The 26,028-nt window shown below is 42.8% G+C and overlaps 2 protein-coding genes and 1 pseudogene across 4 annotated transcripts in view; 2 read left to right on the top strand and 1 right to left on the bottom strand.

Moving 5' to 3' along the window:
- Window positions 1-62: 62 nt before the first annotated feature.
- NBR1 (NBR1 autophagy cargo receptor) lies at window positions 63-25,954 on the bottom strand. 3 transcript variants are annotated; one of them, XM_067020704.1, is made up of 22 exons: window positions 25,462-25,954; window positions 22,339-22,449; window positions 19,218-19,280; window positions 18,494-18,512; window positions 17,682-17,704; window positions 13,372-13,566; window positions 12,636-12,713; window positions 11,937-12,151; window positions 11,284-11,451; window positions 10,415-10,624; window positions 9,612-9,771; window positions 9,230-9,520; window positions 8,419-8,568; window positions 7,851-7,926; window positions 7,213-7,323; window positions 6,798-6,962; window positions 6,488-6,565; window positions 5,132-5,552; window positions 4,279-4,373; window positions 3,532-3,589; window positions 2,679-2,784; window positions 63-1,578 (listed from the first exon to the last, which is right to left on the bottom strand). In XM_067020704.1, exons 2-22 carry the CDS (start codon window positions 22,438-22,440, stop codon window positions 1,405-1,407), a joined length of 2,958 nt encoding a protein of 985 aa, XP_066876805.1. In that variant the 5' UTR covers window positions 22,441-22,449; window positions 25,462-25,954; the 3' UTR covers window positions 63-1,404. The 3 variants fall into 3 exon arrangements, with proteins under 3 accessions (XP_066876805.1, XP_058904194.1, XP_058904195.1); XM_059048211.2 differs by lacking the exon at window positions 25,462-25,954 and adding an exon at window positions 25,117-25,213; XM_059048212.2 differs by lacking the exons at window positions 7,213-7,323; window positions 25,462-25,954 and adding an exon at window positions 25,117-25,213.
- Window positions 15,155-15,820, top strand: LOC131746680 (thyroid transcription factor 1-associated protein 26-like; annotated as a pseudogene).
- BRCA1 (BRCA1 DNA repair associated) overlaps window positions 25,827-26,028 on the top strand; it is a 60,469-nt gene continuing 60,267 nt past the window's right edge. The window contains exon 1 of the mRNA XM_067020706.1: window positions 25,827-25,941. The gene's annotated coding sequence lies outside the window, so the exon portion shown is untranslated. The remainder of the gene's footprint in view (window positions 25,942-26,028) is intronic.

The raw sequence follows: 26,028 nt of genomic DNA, 5'->3' as shown, positions 1-26,028 counted from the left end.
AAAATTTCTCGGTTCTTCAAAGGCCACGCGAGGTTCCGGGCGAAAGGACCAGCCAGTCCAGGTAGGAGTTTCAAAGTTTATTTCACCATTCTTTAAGCGGTTAGGTACAAGTACAATGGGACAGACGACTGGACCCCCGGGCCCTCCTGGACCCCTACAATACAACTCAGATGGTCAAGACAGATCCCGTCCCAAATCAACCCAATTAATTACACACACCCTGCCGCTCAGCCCCTACCCAGAAGCCCCCATAAAAACGTTTTAAATAATAAACAGGCTGGTTGGCTTGCAGTCTGAATCCTGGCTTATTTAACAGCATTCAAGAGTTACACTGTAAATAAACATCATTATGGCCAATGATCAATTTAAATCACCATTTATTTTACTATCCTTCCCCCTTCAGGCTGGGGGTCAGATTCTTCTTTTCCTGCAAGTAATTTTTTTTGGTTTTTTTTGGCGGTACGCGGGCCTCTCACTGTTGTGGCCTCTCCCGTTGCGGAGCACAGGCTTCGGACGCGCAGGCTTAGCGGCCATGGCTCACGGGCCCAGCCGCTCCGCGGCATGTGGGATCTTCCCGGACCGGGGCACGAACCCATGTCCCCTGCATCGGCAGGCGGACTCTCAACCACTGCGCCACCAGGGAAGCCCCATCTGCAAGTAATTTTTATGACTAAAATCTGTAGTGTTTTTTGTTACCTCTTTACCAGCTGCTGGTGGTGGTGGGTTAATGAGCACACTCCACCCTCCTTTCTCAGAAGTGCAGAGACCAGAAGGTGGATATTCTTAAACGCATCACTGGGGGTCTTTTGAAAAACAACAGTGCCGGTTACTAAGACTTGCAGGGGAACGACTTTCTCCTTGAGAAGGGAAGAGGAACAAAATTCCTATCGTGCCCTGGGTGTTATTTTAATACCACACAGCTATGAAGCTTGGGATAGGTTAGAAAAATTATGAGAATAATTCTTGAAAACAACTTCCAAGGTTATTTTTTTATAAACTGACAATTAACAGATATCCTCATAAAAACATCCACATTAAGCAAAGAAAAATACTCAACTTCAGTACAAGCAGGAAGAAAAATGGTTCTATAGGAAGTTTAAGTTGCACTTTTCAATGCACTAAAGCACATTTCAATGCACTAAAACGGAGAAGAGTTTTATCCAGATCAATTGAAAAATGCTCTTCCTACAATTCACCTAATGTCTAAAGTGAAAATTTAAGTTCTGGCCTTTGATTTGCTCCAAAAAACACTGCAAGGCAGGTATTGTCTTGATAGTTCAATGATGGGCTCTATGTAGATTCATCAGATTAAAAAATAAGCAAGGGCCTCCACCCCACACCCCCAAAACAGAATAAAGATCATCTCTGAGCAGCAGGCAAAGTTATTTAATACGAGGTCACTCCTCAGTAGCGGTGGCTATACCAGTCGTTGTTGTTGATCTGAAGGAGTTCTGTCACAACCTGCAGGATGTTGTAATTGTGTTTCTTCAGCAGCCTTAGGTTTAGCTGCCTGTCACAGAATCCCATTTCAAAGAGATGGGACATCAGGGCTGCTGTCTGATCTTCGGAAACTATTGGCTGTGTAGAGTCAAGAAAAGCGGAACAACATTTTTTGTATAATTTGTGTTTATCTTGTTAAGTCATACTAATCTTTCAGATTTATTCAAAATACTAGGTAATTAGGTGCAAGACTATGGCACTCCTGTCCACCGAATACTAATGGGTCTTCTGAGGGGATAAGAAGGACTGGGAAGGCCCTGCTTTGGATTAGGTATGTTTGCACCCTAAACCAGGTGACTAATGAACTGTCTTTAGAACTAGATGAAGGAAAAGATGCTAACGAACTCTGGAAACCCTGTGAAGTTAAAGGTAATCATGACAATGGGGCAAGAAGAAGCAAGAGATGGTAATTGGAAGAAAGCATGGGAAAATTGGAAGAAAGTATGGCCAGTGCAAGTCTTAACCACTGGACCACCAGGGAAGTCCCTCCCACGGGTCTTAAAATAAAATCCAAATCACTTAATACAGCATCCCACCTACATCATTGGTCTTTTCTCTTCTTGGCACAAATTCACCTTCCAGGTTCACATTTCCAAGTCTCTGTATTGGCTACTCTGTCTACAATGCCCTCTCTAACCCTCTCTCCTGGCACACACTCATTTTGTCCTTTAGGACTGAGCTCAGGCGTCATCTATCAGGACACCTTCCCTGGCCCCACCATGGGGCCGACACCAAGCTGAGGTGTTCCACTGGTCTGAGAACACTGGCACAATATCTTACACTGCACAATAAATGTTTTTTTTTCCTTAATTGAATGGAAGATTCTTTAAATTTTATAGTGCTTTGCAATTTTCAAAAGTTTCACAGATAAATGTCTGTCTACAAATTTCCCACTGTCTCTCGGCAGGAACTGGTGTCTGATTCACCTTGTAGTGCCGGCACCTGGGAGAGTGACCCCAACACAGTAGGTCCGCAACCAACGTTAGGTCTCTTTTCTTTCCTCCCTTAAGTAACTTAGCCAAAGTCATACAGCTAGAAAGTGGCAGAGTTGTGCGTTAAAGACCAAACTTAAAGCTCGTGCTTTCTATGATGCCATGCTACTCTCTCCAACCCAGGCAGACGCCACTGTTTTCACTGGTAACTTGGATTTGGTTCAGGAAAATAAAACATACACTGACCTGTGCAGTGACTGGTGGTCCAGCAAACAAGGCCTTGTATGCAGAGGCGGCAACAGACAAAGCCCCCTTCACCAGCCCTCCAGCAATGCTGCTCCCGTGGTGGTGCCTGCGGGGGGAAAGCCAAATTGTCTCCCTAAAGAAACGTGAATCGTGAATCGTTATCTTCCTACGGATAATCTGGGCTCTAATCCTGGGAAGAAAATGAGATTTCCCTGAGAAAAAAATCAGATGTAAACTGAGAGTGCGACTATCTTCCTATCAGTTTTATAGCTACAAATCTGGGCTTGATGTAGGGCCCGGCTCTTACTGCTGCAAGATATGGGCCCTGCAGAAAACACATCACTCTGGTTAGCATGCCAGCTTTCAGCCCCAGCTGAAAATTAATGTGGTCAGCAGCACACTGAGGTACTGGCAGTCTGCATGCTCAGTTATCATCTCAGAGGAAACACCTTCCAAAGGAAATGTGATTTTCTGAACACTGTACGTAGGGAGGAGCCCACCTTGACACTGCTCTGAGATGACTGGGAGCAGAGAGGCAGGTATGTCTAAGAAAAAGTTATAAAGGTGCACATGGGCTGGGCCTTCCTGCCTTCTTCCCTGGTACTAAGCAGGAGCTGAATCTGAGGGAACTTCCTCCTGGTCTGGAATGTGAACACTCTTAAACATCAACATTAGCCCTCTGGCTCAGTGTTGCTCACAAGCTTTAGGAGAAATAAGAACAAGAAGGAATGATGGCTCTCCTTCTCTGCTCTCGGCAGGCGGCACATGCTCGGAGAGGCTCGTTTAAGCGGAGGCAATACTAGGATATCCATCTGCTTCTGAAGAAGAGGCTGCACAAGTAAGCCCCAGTTACCTTGAGTGGTCATAGCTCTTCTGTCTGCTGTTTACAAGTCCTGATGAGCCTCTGAGCTCTAAAAGCAAAAGAGCTGTTGGTTAGATGCAGCATCCATAAACACCTGGTGTTTCCTAACTCACAGCAAGGCTATTTTTGAGGCAGGTGGCAATCTGATTGCAACGTTTAAAGTCTTTTTTTTTTTTTTCCTTTTTAAATATCTGAGAAATTTTGCAGGTGGTTTAAGTAAATGTTAAAGAAAACTGTCCAGAATGCAATGCAAGGTGACTGTTTAGTGAATCAGAAAAATTAATTCTATAATCCTATCACAATAGTTTATTAGTTCTAAAGTACTTTCAGGTTTTGTTTTTTGAGGACGAGAGGAAAGCGACTTTGAGGGTCTACTCACTTCAAAGTGCTATTCTCTTTATTTTGTAGATAAGGAAAGAGACCTTCAGGTCTTAGAACCCTGCTGAACCACTGCAAGGTCACACGGTGAAGAAAGGTGGAGCTGAGGCTGGAGCCTAGACTAGTCTGGCCCCAAAGCCTGTGTTCTTTCCACTATAGCACAATGCCAACCTCTATGGGATTTCGCTTAATAAATATTAAGCTAGAAGACAGAACAGAAGAGTACGAGGGAGGAGCACAGAAAAAGTCAAAGGGCAAGTTTCTAAAAACTGCCAAGAATCACAAAGATAGAGTGCCTATTTATACCTGGTTCCATTAGAAAGGAGCACAGAAAAAGAGAAAGCTCAGGCTGGTCATTACCTCCTCTGCTCTGATCAGGGACTGAAAAAACTTCTGGTACGGTAACTGGTAAATCCACTCCGGGGGAACCGTGATGCTGTGCATACGGAGGACTCCTTTCAGAAAGACACAATATTGAAAGTAAGTTGAAAAGGTGCCTACAGTAACGGTGGAGAAACAGTCAACAGAGCACAGCAGTGCCAAATTCTCTACAGAGGCTTCACATTTCTGATCCAGATCACATGTCTGACTTTAGGGACCAGGTGAGAAGGGCTCATTCTTCTGGTTTTCCTCTTCAGCCACAGTCAAGCTAGAAAGACTGGCTTCAGTCTGGTCACTTCCCCCTGTATCAAGTGGTGCTGATAAAATATCTAGCTCCCTGGGAGAATGTTTTAAATTATAGTCAAGGCTCCACCATATTCCATACTGTGAGAGAGCAGTGATACCGACAGAACCAGTAGAGAAAAATAGTAACTTCTACCTGGTTTTGTAGTATATTTGTTTCTATAACAGATTAAACTTCTTATTCTACTTTGTTTGGATTAGTATGAGAATGAGTTTTTGCTGCTTTTGCCCATGAGTCAACAGAACAGGGAGGAAGGTCCAGGGATGTTTGTGTTTAAGAACTGGCTCTCAATGATCAAAACATAAGTAGATAGATTATACTCAGATAATTAAGGTTAACTAAAACAAGTATTTCTTTAAATCCAGAATACACAAATACTGGGAAGTACAACTTTTATTCATCAGACTTTACTATGGGAAATAGACTCTTCCCTTGCTGACAAAGAAACAGGTTTTGAGATCAGGTTGAGTCCTCTCTCTTTATTCCACCTCTGGAGAACAGCCCAGCAGAGCGGGGTGTGGATGGTACCTGGGCAGCCGTGGTGGAGGGCCTACCACCTCTGGGGTCAGGGGCACTGTGTCCAGAGTCTGTGAGGTCATAAGGATGTCATTGATGCTGTGCCCCTGTGGCTGGTTCTCCCCTCCAGGGGGTCTCTCCCCAGCCTCGACTGGTTCCTGCCCAGCCTCAACCCCAGGCTCGCCTTCAGCCCCTCGCTCCAGGCCTGGCTGTGAGAGAGCAGAGCTGTACATGGAGTCCCCCAGGGGGCGGCTGGTGTCAAAGCACTCGGGCAGGATGATGATGTAATCCTCTGAAGAAGCAGAGGACTGACTCTGAACTTCATCTTTGAGCTCCTCCTCCTCCTCCTCCACGACAGCTTCTTCTTCAACAATACGGACAATCTCTTCCCTCTCGTCTCCAAGTGGTCCCTCTTCGGGTGAGGCAAATTTCACTAAAGGATGAAAGCAACCGATTTTAAGGTATAAGCTAAAAGCAGCCCCTGTGCTACCCTTACCCCACCAAGCCCTGTAGGTCATGAGCTATAATCAGGAAACCCAGAGGACAGGGACAAACCAGAGGGAAGGGCTGCTGAAACCATAGTCATGGCCATATTCTAAACCTACGCAAAGCCACATAGAACCAAAGTTCACAAAAACAACATCGGCAGAAACATCGAGGCTTCTGAGAACACTATGAATCTTAAAACAAGGAGGCCTCATCCCTTTTCCTCTTCACGTGATGGTTAACATACTGAGACGGGTTCAAATCAAAACTGATATACTAGCTAACAGTGCTATAAGAAAATGTTTGGTGGTAAATACTTCAGGACTGTATGACTACTTTCCTCCTCTTCTTTGTGAAGTAATGAGTAGTCATGATAGAAAATTGGCAAACGTGGATGAGGAAAAAAAAAAGGAAATAAAAAAGTATCTATAATCTTATCAGAGATAACTACTGTGAACATTTTGGTGTAAGTCCTTCCAGACTTTTTTGTTATGCATTTGTACACAAGTATGTGTGAGGAAATACATATATTTTTAAAAATATACAGTTTAAATATAGATATATAAATGAAAAAGTGAGATAAATCATGCTTAAAGGTATAGGTCAAATTTCACTATAATAAACACAAGACATTTTTTCACATTATTTTGATGTAGTAGAATTTGAGTTTTTGGATAATACTTGAAATACATGACAGTGGTTCTACCTATCTGACATCTAGACATTTCTGCCACATAGAAATTTATTACAGCAGAATTTAACCTTGAGAAACTTAGTCTGGTGCTCCTGTTTCTGCCCACTATTTCCTGACTGCTGCCCTTGGAGAAAGGAGACAACTCAGCAGCCAGTGGGGGTCTCTGCTGAGGGGTTCTGTCAACTTACAAGAAGACTCCTTACTGCAGAATCCAGGCAGCACCACTGGCTGCTGTTCCTCTGTGGCGTGCAACTGAAATTCTGCCCCTGGAGAAGTACAGAAATAAGTTATGGTAGCTGCTTTGCTCCTGATGCTATAAAATAAAATGGTCAGTTAGCATATGTAGAGCCCAAAGAAACAACCATGATCCGAATTCTAACAAAGATCCCGCTATCTCCACTCTCAGTAAAGAAGAACACTTCTATCTGCTCAGGTCTGGCAATCACAAGTCAGGCGTCACCTCAATTTGGTGGCAGAGGCGGATTCAGGGACACTCACTGTGCGTGGACTTCTGTCTGCAAGGTGGTTTGTGATCCGGGGCAGCATCCAAGGTAAGGGATCGGATTACAGTCTCACACACGAACTGGGTCCCACTCAGGTCATCTTCTGCTTCCTCCACTGAAGAAATGTTCTCAGCCCTCTTCTTTACTGACACTGTGGAATCTGAAAAAGACAGGAACTTTGTCTGCAATTGGTGTTTAAAGTGTTGAAGATCTTTCTCCAGTCATGTACCCATGCTGATGCGATGCCAAGGAATAGCTGCTATCGGTGCCATGTGAAGGTGAGGAGACTTCAAAAAATGAGATCCTACAGAAAACCCACTCACACAGCAAGGAGTAGAGGGTATGTGTAACAACAGGGTGTGGTATGGAAGGGGAGGATGCAAATACTTTACAAATATTTAACCCCTTACCAGGAAGTTCTTTAAATCCCGCCCCTTCACTCTCTTCCTGTATCTGCCCCAAGCCTGGCTTCTCTATTAAAGGACTGTCATGTGGCAGAGGAGACATGCAGGGAGTCATATCTGGAGAATGAAGACAGGAGAACCATCAACCACGAAAAAGCATCACATCATCAACAGTCAGTGTCCAGAAGCAGCAGCTCATAGGCTTCTTGCCTCCTGCATGGCTAAAATAAACCCAGGTACACTTCAAGGCGTTCTAAAGAATTTCTCCAGACCATTAGGCATACAAGTATCTCAGACAGATCCATCAATGCAGGAAGGATCATAAACGGCTGTTGGGCTTTGGAAGACCATGGCCAAGACACAGAGCCATGAATGCAAAGGAACAAAGGGACACAAATATCCAGAGAAAAATGGAGAAGAGGGTCCCTTTATAGTGGGGAAACTTTGCACAAACTGGTATTGTTGCCTCTGACAACAGGGAGAGGAAGGAAAATGAACCAATGGGGGCAGTTTTAATATCACATTGTGGGAGAAATCCTTGCCAACTATTTCCTCAGAATAAAATACTAACTACCAGAGTCAGGGCTGCAGTATTTTGGGGCCTGTTAATAAAATAAACAAGGTGGACCGAGTGCCATTCTTACCCACAGGGGTGTTGTGGGGCACTCTCTCCAACTCTTGGACAATATTTATATCCAACAGCTCAAAGGACAGCAGGTCCTGAAAAAAAAGGAGCAAGGTTAGGCTACTTGCAGCACACGCTAGAGCCATGTTTTGTCTTGATGGGTCCTGCAGGCCATTGAGTTCTGTATCATCCCAGATTCAACTCTGTTCAAATTCATGCCTCACCTCAGTCAAGTGAAACCAAGAAGGGTTAAATGGGAAGTAGGCATTCAAATAACCAAATGGCAGGAAAGAGAGCAAATGCAGTGTGGGTGAAGGTGAACCAGTTAGGCAGAAAAGAAGAGGCAACTAGAGGGAAGTTGTGGGAAGCACAAGATAAGTTCCCAATTCAAAGACGAAACATTTAGTTTAGAAGCCTGCCTCCACTGGTGATGACTTTGCCCTTCTGTGCATCTGACTAGATCAGAGTGGGCATATCTCTAACTTCCTGGGTACCACCTATGGCTCTACCACCTTTTCTTCAACAAGTTAAGAACTCTTTCCCCAGGCCTTTCTGTCCCTTGCCCCTCAAAGTGCTCAATCTTCCACCTGGGCAGTCAGAAGGTCCACAGATGGGATGTAGAGCTCCCTCTCGCTGGCAGCATTTTTGGCCTTCTGTGGGATGCAGGTTCCTGTCCCTTCTGTCTGCTCAGTTGTTTCACCAGGTGGAATTTCTTCTTTAGCCGGAAGAAGAGCTTCCTATGGAGAGAAACCATTGGGACACATTTTAGGCCCTCAACAGAACTCAAAAGGCAAACTGACAGCTGCCTCCCTAAAAACAAAAGCACTGCATGTATTAAAACTTTTAGTTTTGTTATAATTTTAGACTTACAGAAAAGTTGCAAGAACAGTACAGAGAGTTTACTAATTACCCCCTTCACCTAGCTTCCCCTAATGACAATAGCTTAGATTAACCATAAAAACAACAGTCAAAACCAGGACATCAACACTGGGTAGCTAAATTTAAGTAGTAAACAGGGAAGCTGCCTTAAAAAACTGTGCACCAAGAAACAACCAGGGTAAGACTTCATTAGTATTTAGGAAATATACACAAGGGATATACAGGAGAGATGACTGTTAAGCAGCAAAGGCATCAGCTCAGCAGGTCCACAGGCCAGGCAGCCCTGCTTTCCCTCGTGCAGCACAGAGGCTGGCCACACATCACTACAGAGATACGAAAGCACTGAGGGACGCCTGCACCAAGATGCGAAGGAGACGCAAACCAAGCCCCTGAGGACTAGGCTCAATATAAGCATACGATGTGTTCGAAGAAGGGGAGAAGCTGGCCTCTCCAGACTTCTGGAAGAACCACCAGCTGTGAGTGGGCTCTTTTGGTTTTAGTCACCCTTCCAATGCTCACCTCTTGCTGGCAGGTGAGATCATCACCTTTGCTTGAGCTGATTATGCTCTTTTCAATGTTATCAGGGCTCTCTGTGGAGGGGAAAGGATCCACTATGATACTGCACCAGACCCGAGGCCCAAACTGCTGGCCTTTGTGAGAAAGACGCCAATGGGAAGTGTATGTTCCCTCCAGGGTTGGGGCAATGAACTCCACAGACACAACTCCCACATGGCCAGCCTTTAGGCAGGGAACCAAAACATCCTTCTTTTCTGTAGAAGCCAAAGTCAGGTTTCCCCACATGAACTTGAGCTGAAAATAGTGACAAGAGAAAGAAAGCCTGTCAGGTAAACACACTGCCACCTCAGATCACTTCATCTTCACGTTTTGTGGGGAAAAATACCTTTGTGTCTGTATTCCACTTTACATTTCCTGTATTTTTCATCCTCCAGTGTTTGATAAACTTGGTTCCTGGCTGCAGGTGAGTCCCGTCAGGCAAATTCTCATCCACAAATGCTGCACTGAGGGTTGGCATAACTGAGGCACAGGGCTGCAAAGGGAGCCTGAACAGAAATTCAAATATTTAGTCACTTGCTGCTGGGTGTGATGTCTTCTGAATACCCAATACAGTGGTTTGAGACGCAGACAGTGACCCTGGAGGATGTACCAATGCATCTGCCTTAAAAATAATACTAACAATGGGAATCCCCTGGCGGTCCAGTGGTTAGGACTCCGTGTTTGCACTGCAGGGGGCGCGGGTTCAATCCCCAGTTGGGGAACTAAGATCCCGCACGCCAAAAACAACCCCAAAAAACAACCTCAAAAAAACAAAAAAAACCCCAAGGGGACCTGACTCCTAAGCTAAAAAACTATGGTGAGGATAACTAAAAGGTCCATAAATTAACTAAAGAGTTAGGCTCTTAAAATATTTGCTTCTTTTGCTTCAAATCCAGACTGCCTCCAGTGAAGAGAGGTCACACCAGCCAGTTTCTGAACCTTACTGGTTTGTTTTTCTGAAGAAGGCAACAAAGCAAGTGTCAAAGATAACTACCAAACCACCCTTTAAGAACACCAGGATCGGAAAATGGGAAGTTTTAAGGGTTTGGGTGTTATGCGTTACCGGTAAATAAGACAGAAGTTGGCTTAAGTTCCAGTTTTAGAGGGCTGGACCTAAAGTCCTGGCTCCTGCCCTGGCCCTGGGCTTACATTGGGGTGTTAGACTGCAGCAGGCTCTCGGGTCGGCCCAAAGGAGACTTGGGGCTCTGGAGCCCATGGATCGAATTCCACAGATGAATCTTCCTGTGGAGTTTAAGCTGCTTTTTAAGTTCCTTGACCTCTGCTTTACGCTGTTTCTTCTCAGCTCGCAACCTTTGCTTTTCTGCTTTAAGAAAGTTCTTGTCAACCTGTTTCTGGAGCCTGTGAGATAAAAAACACAGTCTTAAAAAACAAATCTCACAAACAAATCTTGACGCTATTCAGGAACTTCCCTGGTGGTCCAGTGGGTAAGACTCTGCGCTCCCTATGCAGGGGGCTCGGGTTCAATCCCTGGTTGGGGAACTAGATCCCGCATGCATGCCACAAAAAAAAAAAAAAAAAAAAAAAAAATCCCACACTCCACAATGAAGATCCTGAGTGCCACAACTAAGACCCGGTACAGCCTAAATAAATAAATGAATAAATATTTAAAAAGTCTTGAAGCTATTATGAGCCACTTGTGGTCTCCATCAGCATCAGCATCAGCTTCTAGGTTAGTTTCTTAATTTCTTTCTGTAGTTCTCATTTCCATCTCATTATCTTTGGAGGATAATTATCCCCATCTCTGCACATCAACTGGAAAGGAGTGGGAACTAAAGAGACTATTTGGTTTTTTTGTTTTGTTTTTGGCTGCACCACGCGGCATGTGGGGCCTTAGTTGCTCGACCAGGGATAGAACCCGTGCCCCCTGCTGTGGAGTTCTAACCACTGGACTGCCAAGGAATTCCCAGGAGACTATTTGTAGTTTTGTGATTCATACCCTGTCACCAAAACCAAGAAACCAAACAGAGAACAAGCATCCCATGTACATATGGTTTTACCTGGCCTGTTCCAGAGCAGCAGGAAGACGAGGAGTAGAGAACCTCGAGTGAGAGAAGGGTTCAGAGGAAACCACAACAGGTCTCCGCAACTTCAGCAGGACATGGTTGGAATCATGGGCATACGGCCCCGATTCACAATCTTCACAGATATTGTAGGATGGGCAGAGGCTGTGAGGAAAAGAAAGGCACAGTGGGAAGTACCTGAGGTTGGGCGATAGGGACCCAGACTTCCGTATTTGCTCTATTACCAGCTAGGTGGGAACCTGAGCACATCACCCATCCATGCCATGTCTCAATCCTCATGAATAAAATGAGGATAGTAACACTTCACCTGTATCTATTTCAAAGGACAATCCATGGGAGAAAACGAGATATGAAAGCATTTAGAATACGGAGATAATCCTTGGGGATCCAATTTTGTTTTGGGGAACTTAATTTTGGCTCTTTTAATTCAAAAGTATATATGAACACCACAATCTGAATACCCTTCAAATAGTTATTTTCTCTTGTGGATGAACAGTAGCTTGTTTCCAATCCAGAGCTGCTATGGCTGATGCTCAGAGGTAAGCACACCCTTTACCTCCCAGAATACTAGAAGGCCCGCCTGCTCTAAGTTCTACTAAGAGCTATTCATTGCCAAGTTACTGGTTTACCTGCACTGGTAGCGCACACCAACAATCCTCCTTTGGCAGCTGCTGCAAGCAATATGCCAGTTGAACTGGTTTTCTGGCAAAAACAGTGTTTCCTCTGAAATAGGCATTGAGACTTCTGAAGGACAGGAACCCAAGGATGGATTCTGGAGGATAAGCTTCTCACGTAATTTCTGTTCAAGCTTCTCAACCGTTTCTTTAACCACTTGCTCTCTAAACTAGAATACAGAGAAGATGGGGGAAAAAAACCCTCAGTTCCAAGACTGGAAAAAGGCATGAAAATATCAAATAGACCTGAAACCTCACCATCTCTGGTATAAGAGCATAATAAACAGATAATAGCTACTGAATGAAGGGAGAGAAACAAAGCAAAAAAAAAAGTCTATTCCTTCCATAGCTAAACTGGTTCAAATAAAATACCAAAAAACCCATTGATGAGTAAATTTCTAACCCTTCTCAAGCATAGAAATTTGTCCCTTTCCCTCACATCCTTAGAATTAAACTCCCCCCTCTTTTCTAGTACATTATTGCGAAAGCTAGGAACTTTCTTGACTGGAACTGCTCTAGTTTGGATATTATTAGCTACTACTCTTCATTCAACTGTACCAGAGGCAGCAGCCATCTGGATTTAGCTTTCTGTTTCTTCCATATTCCACCTGTTCCAACACTACTGCTAAAACCCAAGCCAGAAAGAACACTCACTGTCTCTAGGTAGCTTGTGAACCAGTCTGGGGGCTTGTCTTGAGGCTGGTCTGCGTCACGTGGAGCAGGTGGAAACTGCTGCAAGTAAACATAATCGGAGATAGTTTTTTTCTTTTTCTGTTTAAAGTAAATCTCCTGAAATGTATTACTTTGAGGTTTCTGTTGCCAAATAATATAAATATATGGTCAAAAAAAATGAGCATGAAAGAGTATAGGAAAAACCAAAGTCTTTATGTCACCCTATTCATGCTCCTCTCCAGAAGTAACTACTGTTACTAGTTTCAAAAAGTCAGACGGAGGGACTTCCCTGGTGGTGCAGTGGTTACGAACCCACCTGCCAATGCAGGGGACACGGGTTCGAGCCCTGGTCTGGGAAGATCCCACATGCCGTGGAGCAACTAAGTCCGTGTGCCACGACTACTGAGCCTGCGCTCTAGAGCCCGTGAGCCACAGCTACTGAGCCTGCGTGCCACAACTGCTGAAGCCCATGTGCCTAGAGCCCACGCACTGGAACAAAGAGTAGCCCCCACTTGCCGCAACTAGAGAAAGCCCTCATGCAGCAACAGAGACCCAACGCAACCAAAAATAAATAATAAATAAATTAAAAAAAAAAAAAAAGTCAGACGGAGACAGTCACAATAACTCCCAAATATTTGATGAAGAGCTCAAATCTTAGACTAGAGACAATGAAACACAGGTTAGAAAAATCATAGAGACAGGTCCATTCCCTTCGTACCTGTGCTGCCGGCTCCTCTGGGGTCTTCATGTCTGATCCCAAGACTCTCACCAGTGAAGAATAATGTGCAAGTGGCTTCTTCCCTGTCCTTGCAACTGGTCGTTTTTCTGCTCCAACTGGGGGTGGGGCTTCGTAGACAACACGATAGCCTTCATGGACTTGCATCTGCAGTTGGTTTCCCTGCTTAACTGCCATCTGAGAGCATACGTTATGAAATTAAAAACAATATTGTGTGATTCTCCTTTCCTAAATAAAATTTCAAAGACACTTAAACAGAAGAGGTGTGGTAAAATATGCTGGAATTCATGCTTCTTTTATTAAATCAAATGACAAATATGTTAACAGTCTGCAGTTTCTTTGCCAAGAATGTTAACTAGGAATGGTTTTGTTAAAAACAAAAGGGTTTTAGTGTAGCTCTTCATTAGGTGAGATGTTTTCATTAACTGGGTTACTACTTTTCTGTTTAATTTTTTAAATTTAAGTGTAATTGACATATATTAGTTTCAGGTTACAACATAATGATTTGACATTTGTATACATTGTGCAATAATCACCACAGTTTGTCTAGTTACCATCTATTAACTGGTTTTTATGTAGGACTCCACTTACGGATTCTAATTTCAACTTTTCAAAAGTCAATTCTAGACCCAGGAAACTTAAAGCTATGTCCAAAGTTAAGCGTCTACCTTCCCACTAAGAACAGTATTTTGGAAAGCATGCTTAAGTGGTCACCTCTTTTTGAAGAGCATCTTCTTAAATATCCTATTTTGAAAACTCTACTTCAAGGGGCATTTGAGATTCCATGAAGGTACTCCAGCGTCCAAGAAGAGATTAGGGGGTCAAGTCCATGGGGTTCTAGCTCCTCCCACTTGCTACCCAGTGACAAGATTTGTTCTTCCTTTATCTATTTTCATACACTAGACTTATTAATATTCCATTTAAAAACAGCATTCCAGGGCTTCCCTGGTGGCGCAGTGGTTGAGAGTTCGCCTGCCGATGCAGGGGACGCGGGTTCGTGCCCCGGTCCGGGAGGATCCCGCGTGCCGCGGAGCAGCTGGGCCCATGAGCCATGGCCGCTGAGCCTGCGCGTCCGGAGCCTGTGCTCCGCGACGGGAGAGGCCACAGCGGTGAGAGGCCCGTGTACCGCAAAAAAAACACAAAAAAACAAAACACAACAAAACAGCATTCCATGTCCCAAAAGTCTGAAAGCTATTATCTTAGGTCAGGGATCAGCAAACTTTCTTTTTTCTTTTTTTAATTGAAGAATAGTTGATTTACAATGATTCAGGTACACAGCAAAGTGATTCAGTTATTTATATATATACATATATATATATTCTTTTTCAGGTTCTTGTCCATTATAAATTACAAGACACTGAATATAGTTCCCTGTGCTATAGAGTACATACTTGTTGTTCAGCAAACTTTTATTTTTTTTTCAAGTCTTTATTGAATTTGTTACATACAATATTGCTTCTATTTTTTTAATGTTTTGGTGTTTTGGCTGTGAGGCATGTGGGATCTTTGCTCCCTGACCAGGGATCAAACCCACACCCCCTGCATTGGAAGGTGAAGTCTTAACCACCAGACCACCAAGAAAGTACCCAGGAAACTTTCTTAAAGGGCCACATAATAAATATTTTAGGCTTGCAGGCCATTCAGTTTCTGTCACAACTACTCAACTCTGCCATTGTGGCACAAAAGTAGCCACAGACAATACATGATGAATGGGCATGACTGTGTCCTAATAAAACTTTACTTATAAAAATATGTGGCCAGGGTGATGCTGGCAGCAAGGTGGCAGACAGGGATTTTTGGGACACATTACAAAGGAGTTTTACCGGCAGGATTCAGAAATAAGAATGTGAAACAGAGCACATGGCAACCTAACCATCAACCATCTGTAGGCCTTCGTGGGGAAAGTTTGCAAGGAAAGGCTTTACATTTTGAAGAAAACTAAAAAGTCAGAAAAATTATAAGAAATTGCTACAGCAGGAAATGAAGCCTCAAACCTCACAGGAATCGCAATTCACAGATTTATATCCTGATCATCTGAAACACCTCTACTTAGATGTAGAGGAAAAACTCAGGAAGCCACCTATAAAAGTTGACCGGCCCTTATCAGAAGAACAAGTTGACCAGCCTCTGTAAGAAGAATAAGTAGATCAACCTTTGCCAAAAGAGCAATATAGTATTGACCAGACTGTCTGAAGAACACTGTAGCTTTGAGCAGCCTTGGCCAGAAGAACAGTGTAGCATAAGAGTAAATTCTCTTGCTATTCCAAAGAAAAATAAAAAGAAAACATCAAATCAAACAGCACAGGAAGAATGTGAACAGGTACAAGCTAAGCATGCTGTTAAAGAACAAGAATTAGGAGGAAAAAAGAGAGAGAAGCAGCTCAAAGCCTCTACTAAAGAGGGCCAGTATTATCTTCTTTTTGTTATTTGACCGCACCATGTGGCTTGCGAGATCTTAGTTCCCCAACCAGATACAGAACCCATGACCTCGGCAGTGAAAGCTCGGAGTCCTAACCAGTGGACCACCAGGGAATTCCTACCAGTTATCTTCTTTAAAAAACAAAAACAAAGGGGCTTCCCTGGTGGCGCAGTGGTTGAGAGTCTGCCTGCCAATGCAGGGGACATGGGTTCGAGCCCTGGTCCAGAAAGATCCCACATGCTGAGGAGCAACTAAGCCCTTGCACCACAAGTACTGAGCCTGCGCTCTAGAGCCCGCGTGCCACAACTCCTGAAGCCCGAGCGCCTAGAGCCCGTGCTCCGTAACACGGCTAATGCAATTCAGAATTCAGAAGCCACTGTAATGAGAAGCCCACGCACCACAACGAACAGTAGCCCCCGCTCACCGCAACTAGAGAAACCCCATGTGCAGCAACGAAGACCCAACGCAGCCAAAAATAAGTAAATAAAATAGATTAAAAAAAAAAAAAGCAAAGAGGAACTAGGAAGACCACGTGAAAACTGGGGCAGAAGGAAATTTTTTGTTGTTGTTCTGTATTTTTTAATAAAACTTGTAATCAAATGGACACACAAAACTGTGCTGAGAAAATGTTTCATAAATTAATAAGTGTTAGGAAGTTGCAGGAGAGGTCAAGGTCACAGGAAGAAGGGAAGCCAGTCTTTTGTACAGGCTTTTTTTTTTTTTTTTTTTTTGCAGTACAGGGACCTCTCACCGCTGTGGCCTCTCCCGTTGTGGAGCACGGGCTCCTGACGCGCAGGCTCAGCAGCCATGGCTCACGGGCCCTGCCGCTCCGTGGCATGTGGGATCTTCCCGGACTGGGGCACGAACCCGTGTCCCCTACATGAGCAGGCGGACTCTCAACCACTCCGCCACCAGGGAAGCCCTGTACAGGCTTTTTGTGTGTGTGTGACACTTCCAAATGGTGGGGGCAGGGCCCGTGCTGTAACGAAGCGCACTTCTACAAATGAGTGACAATACAAAGTCTGAGTATGAAAATAAGATTTTCTCTGAAAACACACTTTTGGCACAGATTAAAAAAACTGTACGTTGTGGAGTTTGATTTTTAAGTCAGTATTATATATATTTATATATATTATATATTTATATATACACACACATCCCAAGTCCTGCAGAGGGAAATTACGAAGCATGAAAAATTACTAACAGAGACGGGTATTTCGACTAAGAGAAACCAGGAAAGGGCCTGAATGCCTAAAACCAAGAGACTGGCTGGTAAATGAGGATTTCTGAGTAAAAACCAAGAAGACATTGGCTAAACTTTTGAAACAAGTGGCACTCAGAATAGCAATTCTGACCAAAAACCAGGAAGGGTAAATCCAGCTTCTGATTAAAAAAAATATATTGCCTTTCCCTCCCTAGACAAAAAGTGATTATGGAAAATGGCTTAGCCTGGATTAGAAGTTCAAAAAGGATAGTCAATGAAAGGTCAGCTTAGCACACCTTAAATAAGTGACCTTGAGGAATACTCTAATTCATCACTGACATACAAGAGATTGTAACTGGATGGTTTATACCTTAAATTCTTCCACATTATAGTGTAACATTCGATAGGGAACAAGGTGAAGGAAGGAGATAAATGCCAGTACAGTGGCATCAAGACCAGCAATGAGATGCAATGATACTGGAAAGAAACTTTATATTAGGAGGTACCTTTTGCTGAGTGGTATGCTGAACTCATCACAGTCTCCCTAAAAATGGGTTTTGCTGTGTTTATAGTCATTAGTTTCTCCACATGGCTAATGGAATTCAGGCTCAAGTTTTAGTCCATAAACATTTTTAAAATTATTTGAAAACAAGATGAAATGATCATTACCTTAAGTGCTTCTTCATATTCTCCTAAAAGGACAAATATATACATACTGTGATTTTTTTTACCAGCCCAAAAGATTCTATTAAGCATGGACAATTCTTACTTTTAAGAATTCTTAGCTTACAGTCCTTACACATGAACAGCTACTACCTTTTTGCTGACAAATTCCCTTCTTATTCCATCATAAATAGAAGCTACCTGCAGATTAGTTCTCCCCCTTAAATCCCTCTCTCTGCTACTAGAGTCTTCTAGTTACAAAAACTCAATCCAGCTCCCTCACACTAGGCTTAGTGAAGCTCAGGACTCAAGGAAGTTCAAGGATGGTGTTAATACTATCATTTCAGCTGGTTAAAATAAGCTTCTGGGGGCTAGCCTGGGAACCTAAGCTTCAAATATAACATTGCTCCTGTGGGAAAATGCACCCCATGCTCTCAAAACCCAACCATCTTATTTATAACTTGACTTTAATATATATACCAAGTCAAGGACAAAAGCAACACCAGAAAAGAAGTTAAATGTGTTGAATTGGGAAACATGTTTTTCAAAACATTAGCATCTTAAATATAAGAGAACCTCTCATTAAAGCTGTCCTTTGGGCCCAATCAAGGCACCAACCTATACACAAAAAACTGTTATAAAATAAAAATCTCCTATGTAACTAATGCCTATGGGTAAGTGAGTGCATTTATTGCATACCAAATTCTACTCTAAAATAAATACTGCAACAAGATTTGAATGTAAATGGAAATGCCAATGCCTATGACCAGATTAAGGCTTTTAAATAAAGATGAATAGGTTCTCTCTTAGGGACTCACCTTGACTGTTGATGGATACCTGTAAAAGGAAAAAAAGCGACAGTGAATTATAAACCTCTCATCAACTGAGCAATTCAGCATATCCAGCCTCACAGGATAGATACAAAACCTCAGGTCAGCCATTCAGCTTTTCCAGTATCTGAACTAAATGTTAATAATTAAGTAATTTATTGCTTAACTATTATATCCTCCTTTATTTCAGGTAGTTAAGAAGCAGCATAATATAGTGGCTAGGAGCCTGGGCTCTGGAGCCAGAGAGATAATAAAGTATGTGTATCAGAGGGTATGAGTAGTACCCTACTCCGCTATTTCCAAGCTTTAGTGCCTTTGGGCAAGTTACTTAAACTCTCTGTGCCTCAGTTTTCTCATGGGTAAAATAGAGATAATGATAATAGTACTGCTGTTAGTCTGACACATTGTAACCACTAAATAAGGGTCTGTCATTATTATTTTTATTACTAGAAACTAAATAGCAGCTTGTGATATAGTTGATCACTATATAGTTTTAAAAGTTATCTCTCAGATTTTCTTCAATGTCGCTTCCCTATTTCTCAACTCCATCTCAGATGGCACAAATCAGCTTAGAACATGCAATTATCAAATATGTTTAAACTCCTACACAAATGAATAAACATTATTCTGAACTTTTTGAGCTCCACATCTCTCCTGAGAAATAAGATCCCTATTCTGGATACCTGGTCATGGGTACCATAATATACTTTACCTCTTCATTTTCCTCATCCAGGTATTTTATTTGAATAGTGTTCAAATCAAATGAAACTTTTACCTGCAAATGAAATGTACACATTATATGACCAAGTTATCAAAAAGGCAGGTTGTAATAGAACCCTAGAAGTCATAAAATAAAGGTTGACATATTTCACTACATAAAAATTAAACATTTTACATGGTTAAAAAAAAACAAAGTCAAAAGACAAACAATAGACTGGGAAAAATATTTGCAAACCATGAGAGACAAAGGGTTAATATCTGCAATACACAAAAAGCAACTGCTGGGGCTTCCCTGGTGGCGCAGTGGTTGAGAGTCCGCCTGCCGATGCAGGGGACGCGGGTTCGTGCCCCAGTCCGGGAAGATCCCACAGGCTGCGGAGTGACTGGGCCTGTGAGCCATGGCCACTGGGCCTGTATGTCCGGAGCCTGTGCTCTGCAACGGAAGAGGCCACAGCAGCGAGAGGCCCGCGTAACACAAAACAAACAAACAAACAAACAAACAAAAAACAAAAAAAACCCTGCTAATCATAAGATCTTAACTGGTAAAACTGGGCCAAAATCTACAGAAATTTCACAGAAGAAATCAGATATGCCTAACAAATACATGAAAAGATGTTTAACCTTAATGGTAGCCAGAACAACCTAAATTAAAGCAATGAGATGTCATCTCAACAGAATGGCAACACAATTTTTAAGGCTGTAACATGCAATGTTGGGGAATTCCCCGGCAGTCCAGTGGTTAGGACTCCAGGCTTTCACTGCTGAGGGCCCAGGTTCAACCTCTGGTTGGGGAACTAAGATCCCGCAAGCCGTGCATTGTGGCCAAAAATAAAAACAAAGATATCCAATGCGGATAAAGATCCAGGGCACTGTCATGTGCTTCTGTGGGGTCCTACCATTGTTCTGCAAAGCATGTAGCAGTATCTATGAAAATTTAAAGTCACACGCTTGGTGACCCATTAATTTCACTTTGGGAAACTTTATCCTATAGAACAGTGTATCGTTATATATACAAAGAGGAAGCTCCTGTAGTTTATTTTATAGTGGTAAAAGGAAAAAAAAAACCCAACCTTTTTGGAAATTGAGGCATTATGCTAACTGAAATAAATCAGACAGAGAACTACAGTATAATCTCACTTATCTGTGGAATCTTAAAGACAAACAACTCATAAACTCATAGATACAGAGAACACATTGGTGATTGCCAGAGGCAGGGAATGGGAGGTGGATAAAATGGGTAAAGGTGGTCAAAGGTACACACTTCCAGTTATAAAATAAAGTCCTGCGGATGTAATATACAGCACAGTGACTACAGTTAATAATATGTACTGTATTGTATATTTGAAAGTTGCTAAGAGAATAGATCTTAAAAGATGTCATCCCAAGGAAAAAAACACTGTAACTGTGTGTAATGAATGTTAACTAGACTTACTGTGGTGATCATTTTGCAATATACACAAATATAGAATCATTACGTTGTATACCTAAAACTAATATAATGTTATATGTCAACTATATCTCAATTGAAAAAAAATCCACAAAAAACCCTAGAAACAATCTTTCAATAAGGGATGGTTAAATTGTTGTATAACACCACCAGGAGCTTGGATCCTTGTCTAATTCATTGAGAACTGTGGCTATAATAAAGGCTGGGTAAAAAAAAGCAAGCTGTGGAGTTACTCAGTTTTCCTGGGTATCACTCATGTATACAGGAGGTATGCATGTTAGTAAACCACTACTTGTTTTTCTCCTGTTTTTTTTTTTTTTAAATTTTATTTATTTATTTTCTGCGGTACGCGGGCCTCTCACTGTTGTGGCCTCTCCCGTTGCGCAGCACGGGCTCCGGACGCGCAGGCTCAGCGGCCATGGCTCACGGGCCCAGCCGCTCCGTGGCATGTGGGATCCTCCCGGACCGGGGCACGAACCCGCGTCCCCTGCATCGGCAGGCGGACTCTCAACCACTGTGCCACCGGGGAAGCCCCTGTTTTGTTTTTAAAAAGCAAGTTGTAGAATAATGTTCATAGTATGGTATGATAACTGTATGAACATGGAAAATGTGGTAAGTACATACAGGGCTGTTAACACTGGTTACCCCCAAAGAGGCTGGAATAGCGGGTGGAGGGTGTGGGGAGTGGAAGGATATTAACGTTTTCTTTATATATGTTTGGATTGTTTCACTTCTTATATTGGGCATGTATTGTACTTTTATAATTTAAAATTTACAATAAAGAAAAAAGGCAAGCTGTCAGCTCATTTAGCTACTAAGAAAAAAAAGATAGCTGTGTTTGATTTTCAGATCATTTGACAAACAAGAACCAACTTTCTGGATAACCATCTGTCCAGGGTAGTATAAAGGAAATATTTTTCCTGGAAGACAGAGGATGAGATCAGATCATCTTTTGAGGTCGCTCCTCCATTTCTTTTCCTTTTTGGTTACCATAACACATAACCAGAGAAAAGTAGGTTTTTACCAACCAGGTAAAACTAGGTTTTTACCAAAGAGTTTCATTAGACAAACACAGTTACACAGGAAGTAAAACATTCACTACTGCAAATCAAACAAAAACAGAAGAGTACAAAGGGCAAAAGAGGAAAAAAAAGAGGAAAAGCACTAACAACAACCAAAGTGATAGATGAGCTGCTATCTGAACACCCGTGCGAGTTTTTCCTGCTCAACTTTGAGATATTCATCCTCTGACCTAGCAATAACAGCAATCGATCAGCTCTTGCAAAACACAAATTACATCCTTGGCGGTTCAAAAACCACAGTAACCTATCTGCTCTCAAGCAAGAGAACATTCACCTCAGGCCTCGTTAGGGTGGAGTCCACACCAATTCATTCCTCAGGCTGTTTCTAAAATAAACAGGATTTCTAAGTCCTATCTCACTGAAAAAAATAAATTTACCTTTCCTTTCTAAACTCCTCAGAACGAATGTTTGTTTCCTCTACCAGGGCACATCTCCTATATGAATCCCAAGCCCCGGTCAAAAATAATTTTCCAAAAGGCCCAGAAATGGTAAATATGACAGACTTTATTTTAGAGCTAGGGAGCACAGCTAAAAATAGCTACCTCTGGAAAAAATATTTCCGCTTAAAGGATGGACAAACTCACCATAGCTTCCACATCAGCCCAAGTTGTATTTTCTGGATCAGAAACTAGAAAGCTTTGAGTTTCATTTTTAAAAGTCACATTTAGAGTAACCTGTGGTTCCATGCTGTGGGGCTAGAGAAGAGAGGATGGGTGAGAGAGAGAAAACACATTAGAAAGAGTTCTATAAACTGCATAAACATTCATTCAACAAATACTTGAGAGGACCTAATACAGACTAGGCTAGGAGGACACAGCACTGGGTGTGAAGATAATGTCCCTGCTCTTCTGCTATTTACAGTCTAGTGGGTGGTTTAAAACAAATCTCACTGCCACATGTTTGCAGAGAGAATGTAAATTTTGGCCACATTCACAGAAATCATCTAACATTTGTAAAATCCTTTAAGATTTTAAGAACTTAATAATGATTGCTTAATTAAACAGATACCTACTGTTACATATTTACTAGTAGGTTACCAAGATGAGTAAGTGTAGGTCTCTACCCTTGGGGAATTTATATTCCTAAAGCCTGAAAGTGATGGTCTATATATCTCTTGGAAAAGCAGCCTTTTCCTAAATTGAGCAACCAAGGTTCTCTATTAGATCCATTTAACAAGTTAGAGGCTGAACCACTCGCCAAGAAACTATACAGGGGTAGCATTCAACAACCTTCATCGAAGTTCATGTGTTTTGTTTTGTTTTTTTTTGCAGGCTACTTTTTTTCTTTTATGGAGAATTTCAAACATACATAGAAGTGGAGAGTAGTGAACATCTAACTACAATGATCAACTCAAAGCTACCCTCATTTCACCTAAACCCTTCCATCCCCCCAATATGGATTGACTGTAGTCAACTAATGTTTTAACCAAACTCATTTCATCCATAAAATAACTGAATATTTACCTCTAAAAGGTAAGAATTTTAAGGATTACTTATGAGTTGTTAGATTGGTTTTTTTTATGACTTTATGAAAAAAGTTTGTTTAAATCTAAACATAAGTTGTAATGAAAAAGACCAGCTTTTTAATATGTTTTTAAAAAAACATATTCAATAAATCTTGCATCTACAAAGCATCTACAAAGAGCCAGGTTCTGCTCCAGGCACAGGACAGTGGAGAGGAACAAGATTAAGTCTCAGGAGTTTACAGTGTAATGAGGGGAGGGATCACAGGGGTTTAGAAGAGCTGGGTTCCAGACCCAGCTCTGGCACATTACTAGCCATATAAGTGTGAGCAAGTCTTTTAACCTCCGAGCTTCAGTTCCTTAATCTGTAAAATAGGTCTAAGACCTCTGCTTTGCTAACCTCACAATGTTATCATAAGGATCAAGTAAAAATGTGTATGCTATTTCTTTGAAAACTGTACTCAAATATAAAAGTTATTATCATAATAAATCAGGGCCTGAAACAGTCCTGTTTTCCACAGTGTAACGAACTGCCCTGTGAAACAATACAACTGTCATTAAAAAGGATCTTGAACTCTCTGAGGATCAGGGATTTTTTTTTTAATCCAAAGACAATCATCCTCCAACATTTTCCATTCTTTGTCTCTACCTAGAGCCAAGGTCACCATCAAAATAGTTTCTAGCACCAATCCTGCTGACATCTAGTATTTCATTCATATGGAATGCAATTCTTGGGGTCCTTAAAATTTGGACAGAACTCCTGGCAACTCCCCAGAATCTTGGGCAAAAAATCAGGAAGATTAAGTGACTGATTCACTCAGCCAAAAGTGGATATTCGAAAACACATTCTCACTTTTCAACTTCTGAGAAACACACTTCCACACTTTTTAAAGTCCAAAAGGAAACTAATCTTCTTTGCCTTTTCTCAAATTACACAGTTGGATATTAGTTTAGATACTCTGGAGCTCATCCAACTGGTTGGCTGGCGAGGAGAAAACAGGAAGTGGGAGATTCTAGTTTAGCTGGACCATATCCAGATCTTCATAAAGAGCTGCCTATTTCTGTTTGCCTTATATGTGAAAATTGTTTCAGCAAGAGCATTAGTCTTGAACTTGTGGAAATACCAAAGCTATGGTTAGTACCCTCTCTGTCCCTGTAGTTAGTAAAGTCAGGTAGCTGGGGCCTCGGCCTTCAGCTCTCATTAACTGGCATTATATTAAGTTCATGCCACTGGCTCATCTTTGCTTGGCATAGATCAGCTTTTCCTCTATGTCGATTTTTCCAGGATATCAAAATTCCTTTTAATGAATCTGACCTGGGAACCTGCGCTTTGATTACTGTCTCCACCGGAGGCCTGTACAAGCTATCCTGGAGTTAAAATGTGTGACCTGAAAGCTGCGTGTTCGATAAAAAGGAAAAACGGTGCCTTTCCAATACCAAAGGTCCCTGACCAAGGAGACTTCCTTATGAGGTTGCCCAAAAGTGGGATGAGGGGGAGTAGGAAGCTGTGTGGGTAGTGTCATTTTTTTTTTCCTTGAAAACTTCATCCTAGTCTTCCACAACTTTTCCTGGCACTCCATGTCCCCAAGACAGTATCACCAACCCCCGAAGACTCTCTCTCGTTTTCTTTGCCTAGGCCCTCTTTGTACTGGGGAGTCTCGGCGTCCTTCAGAAGAAGCCAGGCGTTCTAAGCCACGGACCCGCCATCCCTCCGGTGGTATCCGCCCCCTTGGCCCCTCGGAACACGAAAGGCTCTCCCATCCGGTCACTGAAAAGATCGGCTGCCCCCAGACACGGAAAAAGTCGCCCCTCTTCTTTGCAGGCTTCCTCCCTTGAACTTCCCCAAGCCCTCTCAGTGCGACATGACACCACCCCTAGGTAACCGCAACTGCTTCCTTACCAGCTTCCTGCCCCCGGGGGGCGCCTGCCCGAGGCCAGTGCAAGAACCGTCCGCAGCCAGCTCTGGGGCTATCCCTGCGGGGTGAATCTAACATGGCGGAGAGAGACAGGGCCTAGTCCCCTGCGTCTCTGAGTTTCCGACAAGATGATTGGTTCTTACCGCTTGTCCCTCAATACTACCACCCCACTGATTGGTCGAAAATGAGTTGGCGGAGGCGGGGCAGGAGCAGCCCTAACCTCACAACAACAACAAACACTGGGGCAAAGGGGCGGAACTACGAGTGCGCAGCCGTGGGCCGATTTCCCCTTCCCAGGTAGAAGCTGCGCCGGACCGTAGGTCACCTACTTTAGAGGACGACTTGCCGCAGACTCGCGGGGATGGATGGGAATTGTAGTCTTCCTAGGATTTGTAGGTTCTTTAGCCTATTATCCGCTCTCAAGATACTAAAACATAACACTCCAATCCATATCTGTTGACGTGCATAAGCGGGCGGAGCTCTTCAATTTGTCAACTGGGCTGTCGTTGAGATTCGTGCCCACTTCCCGTGTCGGAAGCTCCTCTCCATAAGACTACAGTTTCCAAGGGACACTATGGCCAAGGCCTTTCGATCCGCAATGCATGCTGGAAATCATAGTTTTTCCCCCACAACCCTTTTATTTACCAAAACTGGAGACTTGCATTGCGACGCAAAGGGCGAGGGAACGGGGCCTCTTCCTGCGACTCTTTTAGGCACTATCTTGCGCTCATATTCGGGCCTCAGGTAGCGATTCCGACCCTAGTACAGCAATCACTGTGACATAATAAGCCGCAACTGGAAGCTTAGAGGTAAGGGGTCAGGTGCCTGTTAGAAAGCTCGAGCAGAATTCGTTCTCTTCCGTCTCTTTCTAATTACGTAACGCAGGGAAAAAATGG

This window comes from Kogia breviceps, chromosome 19, assembly GCF_026419965.1.
Source record: "Kogia breviceps isolate mKogBre1 chromosome 19, mKogBre1 haplotype 1, whole genome shotgun sequence".
NCBI classification, from domain to species: Eukaryota; Metazoa; Chordata; class Mammalia; order Artiodactyla; family Physeteridae; genus Kogia; species Kogia breviceps.
The sequence above is the reverse complement of the archived record's forward strand: the minus strand, read 5'-3'. Positions and strand labels throughout refer to the sequence as shown.

Coding starts and splice junctions, on each gene's coding strand:
- NBR1 (XM_067020704.1), bottom strand. CDS start 22,440: ATGGAACCACAGGTTACTCTAAATGTGACTTTTAAAAATGAAACTCAA. Junction 13,567..17,681: donor AATATGAAGAAGCACTTAAG/GTAATGATCATT, acceptor GTATGCTCTCAG/ATGGCAGTTAAGCAGGGAAA. Junction 6,566..6,797: donor CAGACAGAAGTCCACGCACA/GTGAGTGTCCCT, acceptor GTACTTCTCCAG/GGGCAGAATTTCAGTTGCAC.